Raw genomic sequence first — 16,117 nt, 5'->3', positions numbered from 1 at the left:
TCAAGATGGAGAAGGATGGCTGAAGATGGGCTGGAATGCTGTCTTCCTGTGGCATATCTATACTACATAATCTTTTTCTTCCATATTTGTGGCCTAATACACTTTCCTATCACTTTTGCTATGTTCCCATCTTGCCAGGGTTGTTCTTATGGCAGACCTAAGAACCAAGGTAGATTGAGTTTTCTTTAACAGTAGACCCTCTGAAAATGGTGTGTTGAGACAATATGGGGTGAGGATGTTTTCCCCAAGTCAATGTCAAGAGCTGTCTCAGAATCAAACCCTCTCTGACTGCATTGTTCACCTCAAAACCCCTCCTGCAGAAATGTTAGTGTCATCACTGACTCTCTGCTAGCCCCAGCTAACCCAGTGGTGGATCATCAGCCAGGGGACCCAGTGTTGAAACTTTAGAGGGAATGAGAACATTGTGGGATACATAATTGCAACGTGTATTCTTCTGCCTAACTGACACCCTCACTGGCTTTCATTTGGCAGATCAGTTGCTTTTCCCCAGAAGCCAGACTGCCAAGGGGAGGAAGAAAATCTCTCAGATTTCACTTTGGAAGAGGAAGACTTGAGGCTTCCAGGACTGGACTAGCACTTCTGAACATCTCCAGAGGCCCCGCCCTGTGACTTCCTTGGGAAGTTCTGCTGTGCCCCACCCAATGGGCTGCTGATTTGGGGGGAGGGGGACAACGACCCCCAGGTCTGCCGGCCAAATCCTGCCTCGCTGTGGGGGAGAGGCCTAGTGGGGAGGGACTCTGCGGGACTCGGAGGGACTCTCCTGTAAGGGCAGAGGGTTCCAGCCCCAGCATAGTCAGAAAAGACTTCCTGTACCTGTGGAACACAACTGAGCCTTGCCTTCTAAAGGTCTCTGTTTCATAAACAAATGTCATAAACAAGGGGCGGGGCAAGGCAGGTCACCGGGGGGTCACGGGGTCAAGACCCTGGCAAAATGCTTTGGCTCCTGTGACTGGCGTTGGCTCGCGATTGGCAGTGAATGCGCCTGTCATGTTTTTGTTGCCTATAATGTCCCCGGTCTGTCTTTGGGCCCTAAGGCTCCTTCTCCTGTCGCTACAGTTGTGGCTTTTGGTCCAGCCGGCTCCAATTGCTCATTGGGCTAGGAATTCAGTCCAGCTGACCTCTGACTCTCACCCTTCTTACCTCCCAACTGAATCTCCCAACATCCTGACACCACCAGCCGACTCCAGAGACCCCTATAACCTTGGGTCCTCTGTCCCTTCTAAGATATCTGCACCATCTCAGGAGCTGACCGATAGTTTGCTTCCATTCCTAGACAAAGATTCTGGACAGCCCTCTCCAAAATCAAAACAGGTTCTAGATCCTCAACAAGATCTACCAGACAAGTTAATTGTACAGGAGAGGCTCCCAGAGGCGGTGCCAGTTGGAGGTGGAAATTACAATGAGGCTGAGACTCACCCTCTTCCACTCAAAAGTAAGTTTCAGACCATTGATCTAACTCAGGCTTCAGATCACCAATCATTTGAAATACTTCTTGCTCCTGAACATAATCAGAGTTCAAGAACAACACCGTTAATGGTTTCACCAGGGAACCTGGAGAATGATATTGCTCAGCATTCTCGACTTGCTACATTTATTGTTGGAACTGAAAAACAATTTGCAGAACCTCATCCTCAGAAACAACCTTTGCAGAATGATTATTCAAATCTAAGTACAGATATGGTTTATGCTGACAACCTACCCCATAAATCCCAAGAGAATCCAAGGGTACCTATAGAGCCCCTCCAGCTGGAGACCCAAACTCTGGAGACTCCTGAGAAGGCTCCATTCTCTGCACCCAAGAGAGATACTCCAGCTCAATCTCAGCTTGAGAGGGTTGTGCCATCCATACATCCTGGGGTCAAGTTTTCATTTCCAAATACAAAAGAAGCTCAATATTCAACCTTGGAAAATTACTTGATTAATCCTCTGTATATAGAGGATATTACTCCCAAAAAACAGCAGACCTATGCGCAGGCTCCAGAGAGTGCTGAGGAGGAAAAATACACATCTACCCAAAAACAGGAGCCAGCTCAGCCTTCAGAGCTCCATGAGGGCAGAGAAAATGATGAAAACCAGATGGAAGTCCCAGCTTATCCTGAAAAGACTTCTGAGGAAGTCATACCCTCAGTTCAGCAAGAGGTTCCAGTTCAAGTTCCAGAGTCCCTTATGGAGAAAATAGTTGAAACTTTACCCTATCATGAGGTGACAGCTCAACCTCTAGGTCCTGATCAAGATTACCGTGACTACTTCCCCAATGTTACAGTTAAGCAACTTGATATGGAAGGTAGCATAAATTCAAAGCCTACCAAGAAGGCTGAATATTCCCCAGACCAGCATGAGGTCCCAAGTCAACCTCTAGGACTTCCTGTGGCGGCTGAAACTCCTTCCCACCTCGAGGAACAAACGGCTCAGCCATCTCAGTCTCCTAGGGAGGGTGAAACTTCTGGAAGTTATCTGGTGTCCTCAGTTCAGCCTCCAGAGTTCAATGAGGATCTTCAGGATGGCCCATATCAGACTTCTGGCCCTATTTTGCTGAATAAACCTCATCCCAGTGAGCAAGAGCAGGTAACTCACTATTCTGAATCTCCTGAAGAAGTAGAATCCTTTGGAAGCCACTTGGAAGACCATGCTGAAGCTGAGAAGTCTCTGGAGGAATTCACACATCCAGCTGAGCCTGAGGCTCCAAGTCATGCTCCAGAGTTCCATATGAATATAGTAAAAACTCCAGTAGAGGTGACAAAATATCCAGGTCAGATTCAACCTCTCCTTGACAACTTGGTTGCTATTAAAGTTAAGCCTGAAGATAAGGAAGTTGCTATTCCTTCAGAGACTACCAAGGAGATGGAAACTTCTGTAGTTGAGCATGATTCCTCCATTAAGCCAGATGGTCTTCCTATGGAGGAAGAATACCCTCCCAGAAAGGAGGAGCAGCCAGCTCAGCCTTCTGAATCTCCTGGGGAGGCTGAAACTTCTGGAAGCAATCTGGAATCCTCCACTCACCCTTCAAAGGTTTCTGAGGAGTTTCAACCTTCCATAGTCCAGGTGGTGGTCCCACCTCAGGCTTCAGCAACTGAAACTTCTCTCGGTGAGCAAGAGCATTCAGTTCAACAATCTGAGTCTTCTCAAAAGGTAGAACACCCTGGAAGCCACTTGGAAAATGAAGCTCTTCCTGAAAAGTATCCTGAGGAAGCCACACCTCCAGACAAGCAAAAGGCTCCAATTCATGCTCCAGAATCCCCTATGGAGAGTGTAGCTGAAACACTACCACCTGACAAGGCAACAGTTCAACCCCTAGATCAAGATCAAGACTACCTGGACTATTTCTCCAGTGTTAAAGTTAAGCCTGAAAATTACCAGAATAACTTGGCTGATTTTAAAGTTAAGCCTGAAGATTCCCATGATAACTTAGCTGACTTTAAAGTTAAGCCTGAAGATTACCAAGATAACTTGGCCGATTTTAAAGTTAAGCCTGAAAATAACAGTGATAACTTGGCTGATTTTAAAGTTAAGCCTGAAAGTGATGATAACTTGACTGATTTTAAAATTAATCCCGAAGATTACCATGATAACTTGGTGGGTTTAAAAGTTAAGCCCGAAGATTACCAAGATAATTTAGTTGACTTTAAAGGTAAGCCTGAAGATTACCATGATAACTTGGCCAATTTTAAAGTTAAGCCTGAAAATTACCAAGATAACTTTAAAGTTAAACCTGAAGATAAGGAAGTTACTGTATATTCAGAGCCTATCAAGGAATTTGAAACTGCTCTAGCCCAGCAAGAGGCCTCAGTTTGGCCTACAGTATATGCACAGGAGGTAGAACCTGTTCTCAATGAGCAGGAGCAAACAGCTCACCGTTCTGAGTATCCTGAGAAGGAGCATCCTTCTGAAATTTATCCAGAAGCCCCAGCTCAGGACTCAGAGCCTACTGAGGAATTTGAACCTTTGATCCAACAGGGACAACCAGGTCCATTTTCTGAGCATCATGAATTGATTGCTTCACTTCCATATCAGCATGAAGCTCAATATTCAAACTTCCTCAGTATGACTGTTGAACCTCCACATGTGGGGCTTCCCATAAAACCAGAACCCACTACACAAAGGGATATTTCTTCAATCTACTATGAGGTTCCAGTTTATTATTTAGTTCCCATGAATGACAAACCTTCTAAAGCCCAGCAACATAAGGCTCTACCTCTGCCTCCAGAGCTTTCTGAAGAGGTTGAACCTATACCAATTAATCAGAACACTCCAGCCCTAGAAGAAACTGAAAGTGAAATTCTTTCTACCCAACAGGAAGCCACAGCAGGCAATGAACACAATGAAGAAGTTGAAATTCCCGCCATCATGCAGGAAGCCCCAACTCAGCTTCCAAAGTTTCCTATGGAGATAGAACTACATGAGGACATAGGTTCAGCTCAGCTTCCAAAGCCACATAAAACTATAGTTCATGCTCCAGTGCATTTTAAGATAGTATCAGGCCATGATCAAGCTCAGCATTCAGCATTGCCCAAAGCCACAGTTCCACACTTGGATGTGGAAATTAACATAACTCCAGAACCCACCAGAGAGTCTAAACACTCTTCAACTCTGAAGAAGCCGACAGTTTCTTTAATGAACCCTGAGCAATCACGTCCAAATCCACACCAGGCTCCAGCTCAGTATCCCCACCCAACTCAAGTCACAGTTCAGCCTTTTGATCTGGACCTTACCTTAACTCCAGGATCCAGTGTGGAGATTGAACCTGTTCCAACCAAACAGGAGACCAAAACAAAACTTCCAACGCCACCTAAGAGGCTTATGTCTCAAGCTGTAGTGTTTTATGTGATGCCCGTTTCAATGCCAGGCCATGATCGAATTCAGTCTACAAAACCACCCAATGTACCTGTTTCATCTCTGGATGTAGGACTTCCCTCAACTCCAGAACCCACAGGAGGGGCTGAATATTCTCCAGTCCTCAAGACTACAGCTATGCCTCCAACTCAGCCTAAATTGACATTTCAAACTCCAGTCACAGCTCACCCTTTGAATGTGGAATTTACCATAACTCAGCATTCTGTAAATCTTGCTACAGAAAATGCTTTAGCTGTGCACATGGAACAGATTGCCTTTCCCAGCACCAACATATGTGAGCTCTGTACTTGCCAGTTTCAGGCACTGATGTGTGTGGGTCTTCACCCAAAGCAGAGGCTCCACCAAGTGCCCGTGCCAGATCCTACCGCCAAGATGAAAATCTTCACTACTTTGTAAGAATCATCTTTTCTTCTTTGTGCTGGGAATTCTGCTTGACATAGCCTTTAAATTTTTCATTGCTTTTTTTTTTTTTAAGTTACACTTCATTCTAAGTGTTCTTCCTAGGAGCACTTAGGCTTTGGTGCTACCTGACAGAAGGTTTTTAAAAACAATTTCTATTTGCTAATAATAATAATAAATATCTAACCCTTTTTCTGTTAACATTTTCTTATTGATTTGAAGGAGTCAGTTTAAACAAAAAGAAGATTTGGGGAAAAATACATCCAAAATAATTAACTGTCATTACATATGCAAGAGATTGAACAGATAGGAAATTAAACTTCTATTATGAGACCTCATTTGTGTCAGTGACCCAGGGTTATTTCTTTATTATGCAAACTGTGGGAAGCTCATAGCTCTAGAAGATAAAGGTGTTTTGTTTTTTGTTTTGTTTTGTTTTTCTATATTTGACTATCCCCCCAGGAGGTTGCAATGGCTTTTTCTTGTCTTGACTTTTCTTTTCCTACTTAATATAAACTGTGCTTCCCATAGAAATTTCCACGGGAATGCTATTTCTTATACTGATGAAAATACATGGAGAGAGTACCCTTGGACTGAGAAACTGTGAGTATATTCTTCCCAAGTGTGAATATAAATAAAACTGTATTCTTGGGGAGCTGAGGGTTTAGCTCAGTGGTAGAGCGCCTGCCTGGTGAGTGCAAGGCCCTGAGTTTGGTCCTCAGTTCTGGGGAAAAAAGAAAAAAAAAAGCTATAAAAGACCAAAAAATAAAAAATAAATAATGCAACTATTGGACCCTTCTTGGTCCAGAATTCTGAAGAGAATACTCCTGATAAAATCATGTCTCCTCCACATCCTAAGCAATCTCTACTGATTGAAAGTTTAAAATATTAAATATTATGGGCAACGAGGATATAGTTAAGTGGCAGAATGCTTGTTTTATATTCACTGTGAGAACTTATAGCCATAATGCTAAATAGTTCCATGGACCTTCTTTGAATTAACCAGGGCAATTTCAATTTATTTTCTGCTGTATAAATAATACATGAATTATATTCTGTGTGTGTGTGTGTGTGTGTGTGTGTGTGTGTGTGTGTGTGTGTGTGTGTGTGTATGCCAGTTACAGCCTGGGCACTGTTCCTAAGCTGCTTTTGCTCAAGGCTAGGGCTCCACCACTTGAGCCACAGCTACATTTTCAGCCCTTTTGGTGATTAATTTGAGATAAGCCCCTTTTTGCCAGCCTGGCTTTGAACCATGATCCATAAATTTCAGCCTCTTGAGTATCTAGGATTATAAGCATGAGCTACTAGCTCCTGACTTAGGTGATTATTTTCTTAATAAATAAAAATGAAATGGTAGATAATATGGAAACTATTCTTGAGTATGGTTGAGGGGGTGGAGGCATGGCTCAGTTGGTACTGCACTAGTGAATGAGCAATAGCAGCAGGCACTGAGCTCAAGTCCTAGTGTCAGTCCTAAAAAAAGGAAAGAAGGAAGGAAGGAAGGAAGGAAGGAAGGAAGGAAGGAAGGAAGGGAAAAAATATAGTGGAAAGATCTATCATCCCAAATCCTTTCTCATGCAGTTGCTTTACATACAGAAAAATGGTTTGTGGTCTCATTCTCTCTCTCTCTCTCTCTCTCTCTCTCTCTCTCTCTCTCTCTCTCTCTCTCTCTCTCTCTCTCTCTCTCTCTCTCTCTCTCTCTCTCTTTCTCTCTGTCTCTCTGTCTCTCTCTGTCTTTCTGTCTCTCTGTCTCTGTCTCTGTCTCTGTCTCTGTCTCTCTCTGTCTCTCTCTCTCTCTCTCTCTCTCTCTCTGTCTCTCTCTCTGTGTCTCTCTTTTTTGTGCTGTTTCTAGAATTCAAGGCATTCACTCCCTCCCTTCTTTCCTTCCTTCCTTCCTTCCTTCCTTTTTCTTTTTTTGTACTGGTTCTAGAATTCAAGGCCGAGCACTATCCCTGAGTCTTGAGCCACAGCACCACTTCTGGTTTTTTGGTGTGTGGTTAATTTGGAATAAGAATCTCATGGACTTGGGCTGGGAAGGTGGCTCAGTAGCAGAGTGCTTGCCTCGCAAGCCCTGGGTTCAATCCCTCAATACCACATAAGCAGAAAAAGCTGGAAGTGGTAGAGTGCTAGCCTTGAGCTGAAGAGCTGAGGGACAGCGCCCAGGCCCAGAGTTCAGGCCTCATAACCAACAACAACAACAACAACAAAAGAATCTCATGGACTTCCTGCCAGGGCTGGATTTGAACCATGTTTCTCAGATCTCAGCCTTCTGAGTAGCTAGGATTGTGAGCCACTTGTGCTCAGGAGGCTGAGATCTAAAGATCATTGTTCAGAGACAGAGGCAGACCAAGCAGGAGAGTTTATTAGACTCAACTCCAATTAAACAACCCCTCCCTTTCCCCTTTCCACACACACACATCTATCCAGAAGTATAGCTGTGGCTCAAGTGGTAGAGTGCTAGCCTTGAGTGCAAAAGTAAAGGGACAGCATCCAGGCCCTGAGTTCAAGACCCAGAACTAGTACCAAAAAATAAATATAAAATAAAAAGATAGCATTTTGTAACTTGATTCTTTCACTACATATGTGTCATGTTTCTTTTCTATACATGGAGAGTTACCCTAATTCCACTACTGTTTTTAAGGCATGTCTGGTTTCCTTGTTGACTATAATGAACATGATTGAAGATACTTCTTTGTGAATCTGAGAAAATAAATCTAGAAGTAGACATGAATATTTAATTGTCCTCAAAAAATTGTGGTTGGCAACAGAAAATCATAACCTTCATTTCTTCATATTTCATTACTTGATAGGCTCTACTTGATGCATTTTGATGCAGGAATAATTTTTTCATCTTTCAGAATCCTCAGTGAAAATCATCTGACTGAATTGCGTAAGGATTCTTTTGAAGGCCTGCTATCTGTCATGGTCTTGTAAGTTCACCTATTTGTAAGTTATCTATGAAATGAATAAGTCATTCAAATTAAATCATTATTATAATCTCTTCCAGCAATAAAATTCTACAGTTTTGTCAATCACTGTATATATCAGCCATCTCCAGCATTACTTAATGCATGTCAATCATTTAATGAGGAAAAAACCCATGCCTTTTACTAAGAAAAAATGGTAATAAGCCTGCTGCTGCACCAATGAACCCTGTTTTAAAAAATGTTCGTGTTCCATCTACTTGTATTTGTATTCAGTCTACAGCTTGGGTATTGAACCCAATCCAGTCAGTTTTTGTACAGCCCATAAATTAAGAAAGGTTTTTACTCTTTTTTTATATGTGTGTACTGGTCTTGGGGCAGGGCCTGGGCACTGTCCCTGAGCTTCTTTTGTTAAGGCTAGCACTCTACCACTTGAGCCTCACCTCTACTTGCAGGTTTTGGATTTTTTTTTTATGGTTTATTAGAGATAAGAGTTTTACTGATTTCCTGCCTGCACTTGCTTCAAACTGCAGTCCTTAGATCTCAGCCTTCTGAGTAGCTAGGATTCAGGCATGAGCTATCAGTGCCCTGCTCAGGTTTTTACTTTTTTATTTTATTTTATTTTATTTTAATTGTACAGAGGGGTTACAATTACATGGGCAAGATAATGAGTACATTTCTTATCAAGCATTGTAGCCTCCTCCTTTGTTTCCCCTTCCCATCCCTTCCCATCCTCTCCCCTGCCCCCCCACCCAATCCTCCTCCCACTCCCCCCCTACCAAAGTTGTAAAGTTCGTTTTTGACATAACGACTTGTACATCTCATTGTTGCAATGGGTCTACCTGTATCCCTATTTAAACGATTTGTTTTTTTTTTAATTTTTATTTATTTTTTATTGTGAAAATACTGTACAGAGGGGTTACAATTACATGGGCAAGATAATGAGTACATTATTTATCAAGTATTGTAGCCTCCTCCTTTGTTTCCCATTCCCATCCCTTCCCAGCCTCCACCCGCCCCCCCTTAAACGATTTGTTTTTCCCCTTCCCCTCCACAAATTATACCGACATCAAATACAGTGAAAGCAGGGGTTATACTGTGTGGGAGGGAGGTTTTACTTTTTTTAAGTGCTTGTATCAGTCACTTTTTTTTTTTTTTGCCTTTGGGACAAAAATACCTCATAAAGGAAGGCAAACTGATTTTCTCTCCCAGTTCAAAGATTTCAGTCCATGCTAGCTGCTCCATTGTTTCTGGGACTGTCATGAGATAGTACAACATTGGTGCAAGGATGTCATAGACTACAGATGCTAATCTCATGGCAGTTTGGAGAGAAAGAAGGGGAGAGGAGACAGGAGAATGGGAGGGAAGGGAAAGGGAGCAGGAGGAGAGGAGAAAAAGGGAGGGGTGAAAAAAAGGAGAGGATAAGGGAAGAGAGAGAGGAGAGGAGAGAGAAAGTGGGGAGGGGAAAAGAGGAGAGGGTAAGAAACTGAAGGGGAGGAAGAGGAGAGGAGGGGAAAGAAGGGCAGAGAACAGCAGGGGAGAAGAGAGGGGAGGTCTCTGGGTAAGATACACCTACTAAAGCACACTCCCAACCTGCTGCCTCTAACTGATCCCTCTTCAGCTATGAAACCATTAGTTGGTTAATCCAGTAATGAAGTTAGGGCTCTCATATGTTATTTGTCATCTCTCAATAACCATACTACCTGTAGAACAAGCCTTCAATACATGAGCATTTTTCCAAGGGTACTTCATACCCAAACTATAAAAGGCTAGGTGAAAAAAGAAAAGAAAAGAAACATAAAGATATGTAACACACTATATATGACATGCACAGCTGAATATATTTACCATTTGTCCTATAAAGGTTAATAAATAAATTAGTGGGATAAAAAGAGCTAGAGTTGCCGAAAGGAGAAAGGAATATAGGCACTACATTAACTTGAATGTCATAGCCACCTATGTTTTGACAAGTTATTTGAACTAAATTAACATTTAAATATTAAATAAATTATTTATATAAATAATACTATCAAGATGGTTATAATGGACAGAGTAGTAGTGACTATTTCAATGTGAGAATTGTTATACCCATGCTAAAAATTGGTGTTTTAAGCTAGCCTTGGTGGTTTATACCTGTAATCCCAACACTCAGCTGGTAGAGGCAAGAGTATTGTTTGAGAACAGCCAGGGCTACATAGTAAGACTCTTTCTTCAAACATGGTTTCAAAGGGCTGAGAAAGTGGCTTATTGGTAGAGTGCTTGCCTAGCATGTATGAAGTCCTGGGTTCAATTCCTCAGTACATATAAACAAGTGGTTGAGTGCTACCCTTGAGCCAAAGAAGCTTAGGGACAATGCCCAGGCCTTAGTTCAAGCCCTAGGACTGGCAAAACAAACAACAACAACAAAATCTCAAAAAATTTGAAGTGATACTTGTGTTGTATCTGTAGAAATGTTAATAAATACATATGTCAGAAATGTCCCTAGGGCTGGGAAGGTGGCTCAGTGGTAGAGTGTTGGCCTCGCATGCCTGAGGCCCTGGGTTGGATTCCTCAGCACCACATAAGCAGAAAAAAAAAAAAAAGCTGGAAGCGGCGCTGTGGCTCAAGGGGTAGAGCGCTAGCCTTGAGCTGAAGAGCTGAGGGACAGCGCCCAGGTCCAGAGTTCAGGCCCCACGACCAGACCCCCCCCCCCAAAAAAAAAAAAAAGAAAAAGAAATGTCCCTAGCACAAACTCAAGAATATTTCTTCTAACTTCCAAGTTGCTGGCAGTCATGTTCCACTGTTACTCAGCTGCCCCTCACAGCTTTGTTGCCAAGAAGAGAATATTTACACAGTATCTGTTCAGATAAGGAAGTATTATGTTCTTTACTTCTGTACCTCCACAGCATATATACCAGTCATTAAGGTTTATAGAAACTGTCTTACTAAGCTAGTAAGATGTTTTTTTTTCAAATCTGCTTTCAAAATTAGTCTTTTTTGGTTTTCTGTTTTTGTTTTTTGTTTGTTTTTGGTCGGTTATGGGGCCTGAACTCTGGGCTTGGGCACTATCCCTCAGCTCTTCAGCTCAAGGCTAACACTCTACCACTTGAGCTACAGCGCTACTTCCAGCTTTTTTCTGCTTATGTGGTGCTGAGGAATCGAACCCAGGGCCTCATGCATGCAAGGCAAGCGCTCTACCACTGAGCCACCTTCCCAGCCCTGCTTTCAAAATTAGAAGGCTAGCTGGGCTACAGCTCAGTGCTAGAGCACTGGCTTAGTTTGCTGGGGTCTATTCCGAGAGAGAGAGAGAGAGAGAGAGAGAGAGAGAGAGAGAGAGAGAGAGAGAGAGAGAGAGAGAGAGAGAGAGAGAGAGAGAGAGAGAGAGAGAGAGAGAGAGAGAGAGAGAGAGGAGAGAGAGGAGAGAGAGAGAGAGAGGGAGAGAGAGAGAGAGAGAGAGGGGAGAGGAGTGTCCAAGTCCTTACAAATGATAAAAAAAAAAAAGAAGGCTTTTGGGAATGAGTAAAAGAAATCTCACATGGCTCAAAAAGTAGTCCTTAGAAGCATTAAACTTTCCAGGCCCAAAGGAGATGACTGCTTTTGTATTGGTTTATTGGCATACCTCTACCATGAGGACTCCCAAACCTTACATAGTTTGGAGAAATACAAATGAGGTAACTGCTCAGTGGAGTCAACCTGTTGTTAGTCCTACAATGAGAAATACATTGAAAGCTATTTACATCACATTAGCTTTTGTATCATTCATTTTTTAAAAATGCCTACCAATGAAAAAGACCTAAAATAGACTATGTCAAGCACTGTGCCTAGACAGGAGCTCAAAGATGAGTAAGGCAGGGTCCTAACTTCTAAGAAAGCATGGTCTTGCAAGACAAATACATGAACACAAACTACAATACAGCAGAGATGCAGAAAAAGGTCAGTCATGAAGTAATGTCCTGCACTCTTCTGAGTCATCAATTTCTTTGACTCTCTTCCCTGTGATTTGCTCAGACATTTGTATCTGTCTCAAACATGGTGGACAATGCAGATAAACAAGGCCTATCTTGATTTTAAGTCAATATGAACCCCAAATGAATTTTATTACTACAGAAAATATAATTCAATGACTTATTTCAGTCAAAATTGCATTTCAAGTGACAGAAAGGGGCAGCTTTTATTCTGGTGGTGAACTGCCTTAGAACTAATTATAATTATATTAATTATATATTATTTATTATTATATAATTATATATTATATTAAATGTAATAATTATATATTATAATTATACTAGAAAGGTATATATATATATATATATAAATGAGAATACAGTTGGAGCTTTTTTGTGTTTTGTGGGGGTTTTTTTGGCGGTCCTAGGGCTTGAACTCAGGGCCTAGACACTATCCCTGAGCTGCTTTTGCTCAAGGGTAACACTCTACCACTGGAGCCATAGCACTACTTCTTTTTTTCTGAGTGGCTTATTAGAGATAAGAGTCTCACAAACTTTCCTGCCCGGGCTTGCTTTGAACTGTGATCCTCAGATCTCAGCCTCCTGAGTAGATAGGATTACAAGTGTGAGCCACCAGTGCCAGGCTAGAATAACATTTTTAGCATTAGAAATACCCACAGATTTAGATGCTGGTGGCTCATACAGGAAATCTTAGCTACTGAGGAGACTGAGATCTGAGGATCATGGTTTGAAGCCAGCCTGGCAAACAAATCTGAGAGACTTTCACTTCCAATTAACCAGTGAAAAGCTGGAGCTGGGGGTACTGGAGAGTGCCAGACATGAGTAAAAAAGCTAAGCAAGGAGCCTGGGAATGTGGCTTAGTGGTAGAGTGCTTGCTAGCATGCACAAAGCCCTGGGTTTGATTCCTCAGTACACATACACAGAAAAAGCCAGAAGTGGCTCTGTGGTTCAAGTGGTAGAGTGCTAGCCTAGAGCAAAAGAAGCTCCGGGACAGTGCCCTGGCCCTGACTTCAAGCCCCAGAATTGCCCCCCCCTTCAAAAAAAAAAAGCTAAGCAAGATTACAAAGCCTTGCGTTCAAGCCCCAGTATCCCCCTATCCCCGTTTCTTTAGAGTTCACATGTCAAATTTGACATGTGAGGATTACCTCTAAAATCTAAGTTTTTTTTTTTCAATCCTAGGGCTTGAACTCAGGGCCTGGGTACTGTCCCTGAGCTGCTTTTGCTTGAGGCTAGCATTCTAGCACCTGAGCCACTTCTGGCTTTTTCTGTGTATGTGGTACTGAGGAATGGAATCCAGGGCTTCATGCATGCTAGGCAAGCACTCTGCCACTAAGCCACATTCCCAGCCCCTATAGTTGTATTTTTTTATTGATGAAGATTATAAAAGTGAGATTCATTGGGTGCTATTGGCTCATACCTGTAATCCTAGTTATTCAGGAGGCTGAGGTCTAAGGATCCAGATTCAAAGCCAACCCCAACAAGAAAATCTGTGAGACTCTTATCTATAATTAACCACCAAAAAGCTAAAAGAAGAGCTGTGGCTCAAATGGTAGAACATTAGCCTTAAGGACAAAAGCTCAGGGCAGCACTCAAGCCCTAAATTCAAGCCCTAGGACTGGCAAACAAAAAAAGTGAGACTCGGGCTGGGAAGGTGGCTCAGTGGTAGAGCGCTTGCCTTGCATGCATGAGGCCCTGGGTTCAATTCCTCAGCACCACATAAGCAAAAAGAAAAAAGCCAGAAGTGGCACTGTGGCTCAAGTGGTAGAGTGCTAGCCTTGAGCTGAAGAGCTGAGGGACAGCACCCAGGCCCAGAGTTCAGGCCCCACGACCGGACCAAAAAAAAAAAAAAAAAAAAAAAAGTGAGACTCTTGGGCTCGGCCCTGGTGGCTAAAAAAAAAAAAAAAAAAAAAAAGTGAAGCTTGGCACCTGTGGCTCACACCTATAATCCTAGCTTCTCAGGAAACTGTGATCTGAGGATCATGGTTCAAGGCCAGTCCCAGCAGGAAAGTCCATGAGACTCTGATCTCCAATTACCCACCAGAAAATCGAAGTGGTGCTATGGCCCAAGTGGTAGAGAGCTCAAGCACAGCACCCAGGCCCAGAGTACAAGCCCCACATCTGACAAAACAAAACAAAACAAAACAAAAAATGTGAGGGGTACGGACAAAGGTTCAGATTTTTAAAAAAATGTTTCATATCGTTAATTCTATTAATCAGATATCTAATAGTTAACTAACCAATGCACTATTTTCCTTTTACTTTTCCTAGAGATTTGTCTTGCAATAAAATACAGTCTATTGAAAGAAGTACATTTGAACCACTACCTTTTCTAAAGTTTCTGTAAGTTACAAATAAAGTATTGAATTACACTACTCATTCTCAAATATAATTAATTTTTTGCTATTAACAGTTACTAAAATATCTAGCAGATCCTTTAGTTTCTAGCAAAGATAAGTGTAAGAATTATTACAGGTCAGAGAGAATCACTACAGAGTAGTGACTCTTGGTCAGTGTGACTTAGTACCAAGGGGACATTTGGCAACTCTGGGAAAGTTTTCAGAGTTTAATAGACATCGAATACTAAGGATGATGTAAACACCCTGTAATACCCTAGATAATCTCCACAGCCAAGAGTTGTCCAAGCCAAAATGACAATTGCATTGAAGCTACAAAACTTTTTTTTTTTTTTTTTGTCGGTCGTGGGGCCTGAACTCTGGGCCTGGGCGCTGTCCCTCAGCTCTGCAGCTCAAGGCGAGCGCTCTACCGCTTGAGCCACAGCACCACTTCCGGTTTTCTAGCGGGGGGGGGGGGGGGGGGGGGGAAGAGGAGCGGGGATGGGGGGGGGCGGGGGGGGGGTTATTGGAGATAAGAGTCTCACGAACTTTCCTGCCCGGGCTGGCTTTGAACCGCGATCCTCAGATCTCAGCCTCCTGAGTAGCTAGGATTACAGGTGTGAGTCACCTGTGCCCAGCTACAAAACTTTTTCTACATAAATGTTATTTGACACTGATGTAAATATGAAAAATGTAAATCGTAAGTATCTTTTACAGTAAGATTTTTTTTTAAGCCTGGGGGAAGTATTGAAGTGTGTTTCATCATAAGTGAATTAGAATCACTGTGAACTGATAAATGTTCTGAAAGAATATCTTTTTTTCTTCTTTTTCTTTGGCTTATTATTATTATTGTTTTTTTTGTAGAAATCTTGGTTGCAACTTACTCACAGAACTGAGCTTTGGAACATTTGAGGCATGGCATGGAATGCAGTTTTTACACCAATTGTAAGTGAAATAGAAGATAAATGTTTGTTAAATAAGACCTTATTGGTTAGCTGGGTATGAGGACTATATTAACTCTAAAAAGTGTATCTTCCCCCCCCCCTTTTTTTTTTTGGCCGGTTCTGGGTCTTGAACTCAGGGCCTGGGCACTGTCTCTGAGCTTCTTTTGCTCAAGGCTAGTACTCTACCACTTGAGCCACAGCGCCACTTCTGTTTTTTCTTGTATATGTGGTACTGAGGAATTGAACCCAGGGCTTCATGCATGCGAGACCAGCACTCTACCACTAAGCCACATTCCCAGCCTGAAAGAGTATATCTTTAAGATCTTTTTTTTTTTTTTCCTTTTTTTCATGAGGAAACACACAAGGCTAGGAGACTCATATGACTTACATTTGATAGGCTCTTGTTTCCTTGGTCCTGATCTTTGGCAAGTACAACAGAGACACCAGACAAGTACCGTTCAAATTAGCATCATCATGAGAGCCAATGATGCTATTCTGATATGTGTACCTGGTCCTTAGAATTCACTTATAAAGTTAACATTCATTCCTTCTCAACTGCTGAATAAGCCCCTAAGACAGAACTGCAAAGAGCAAAGTTGAACACCAAACCCTCCAGGGAGCACTCAATGTCACTTTCTTATGTTGAAGCAGAAATAATCCCTGACAATATGCCATAGGCACTTTCCTCAATCAGCCAGAAC

At 42.4% G+C, this 16,117-nt stretch overlaps 1 protein-coding gene across 3 annotated transcripts in view; it reads left to right on the top strand.

Annotated features, from left to right (window-relative positions):
- The window catches only part of LOC138830838 (leucine-rich repeat-containing protein 37A-like), a 52,430-nt gene that overhangs the window by 10,656 nt on the left and 25,657 nt on the right, over positions 1-16,117 (top strand). For 2 of the 3 annotated variants that reach the window (XM_070027646.1, XM_070027645.1), the window contains exons 4-8: positions 493-5,264; positions 5,803-5,874; positions 8,130-8,201; positions 14,408-14,479; positions 15,337-15,417. In XM_070027646.1, coding sequence (XP_069883747.1) covers positions 1,009-5,264; positions 5,803-5,874; positions 8,130-8,201; positions 14,408-14,479; positions 15,337-15,417 — 4,553 coding nt within the window. In that variant the 5' untranslated portion in view covers positions 493-1,008. The remainder of the gene's footprint in view (positions 1-492; positions 5,265-5,802; positions 5,875-8,129; positions 8,202-14,407; positions 14,480-15,336; positions 15,418-16,117) is intronic. The other variant, XM_070027647.1, reaches the window with a different exon arrangement.

This window comes from Dipodomys merriami, unplaced genomic scaffold (assembly GCF_024711535.1).
Source record: "Dipodomys merriami isolate MVZ:Mamm:240054 unplaced genomic scaffold, mDipMer1.0.p SCAF_19, whole genome shotgun sequence".
Classification (NCBI taxonomy): domain Eukaryota; kingdom Metazoa; phylum Chordata; class Mammalia; order Rodentia; family Heteromyidae; genus Dipodomys; species Dipodomys merriami.
Note: the sequence above shows the minus strand (reverse complement) of the source record. Positions and strands in the feature narration are given on the sequence as shown.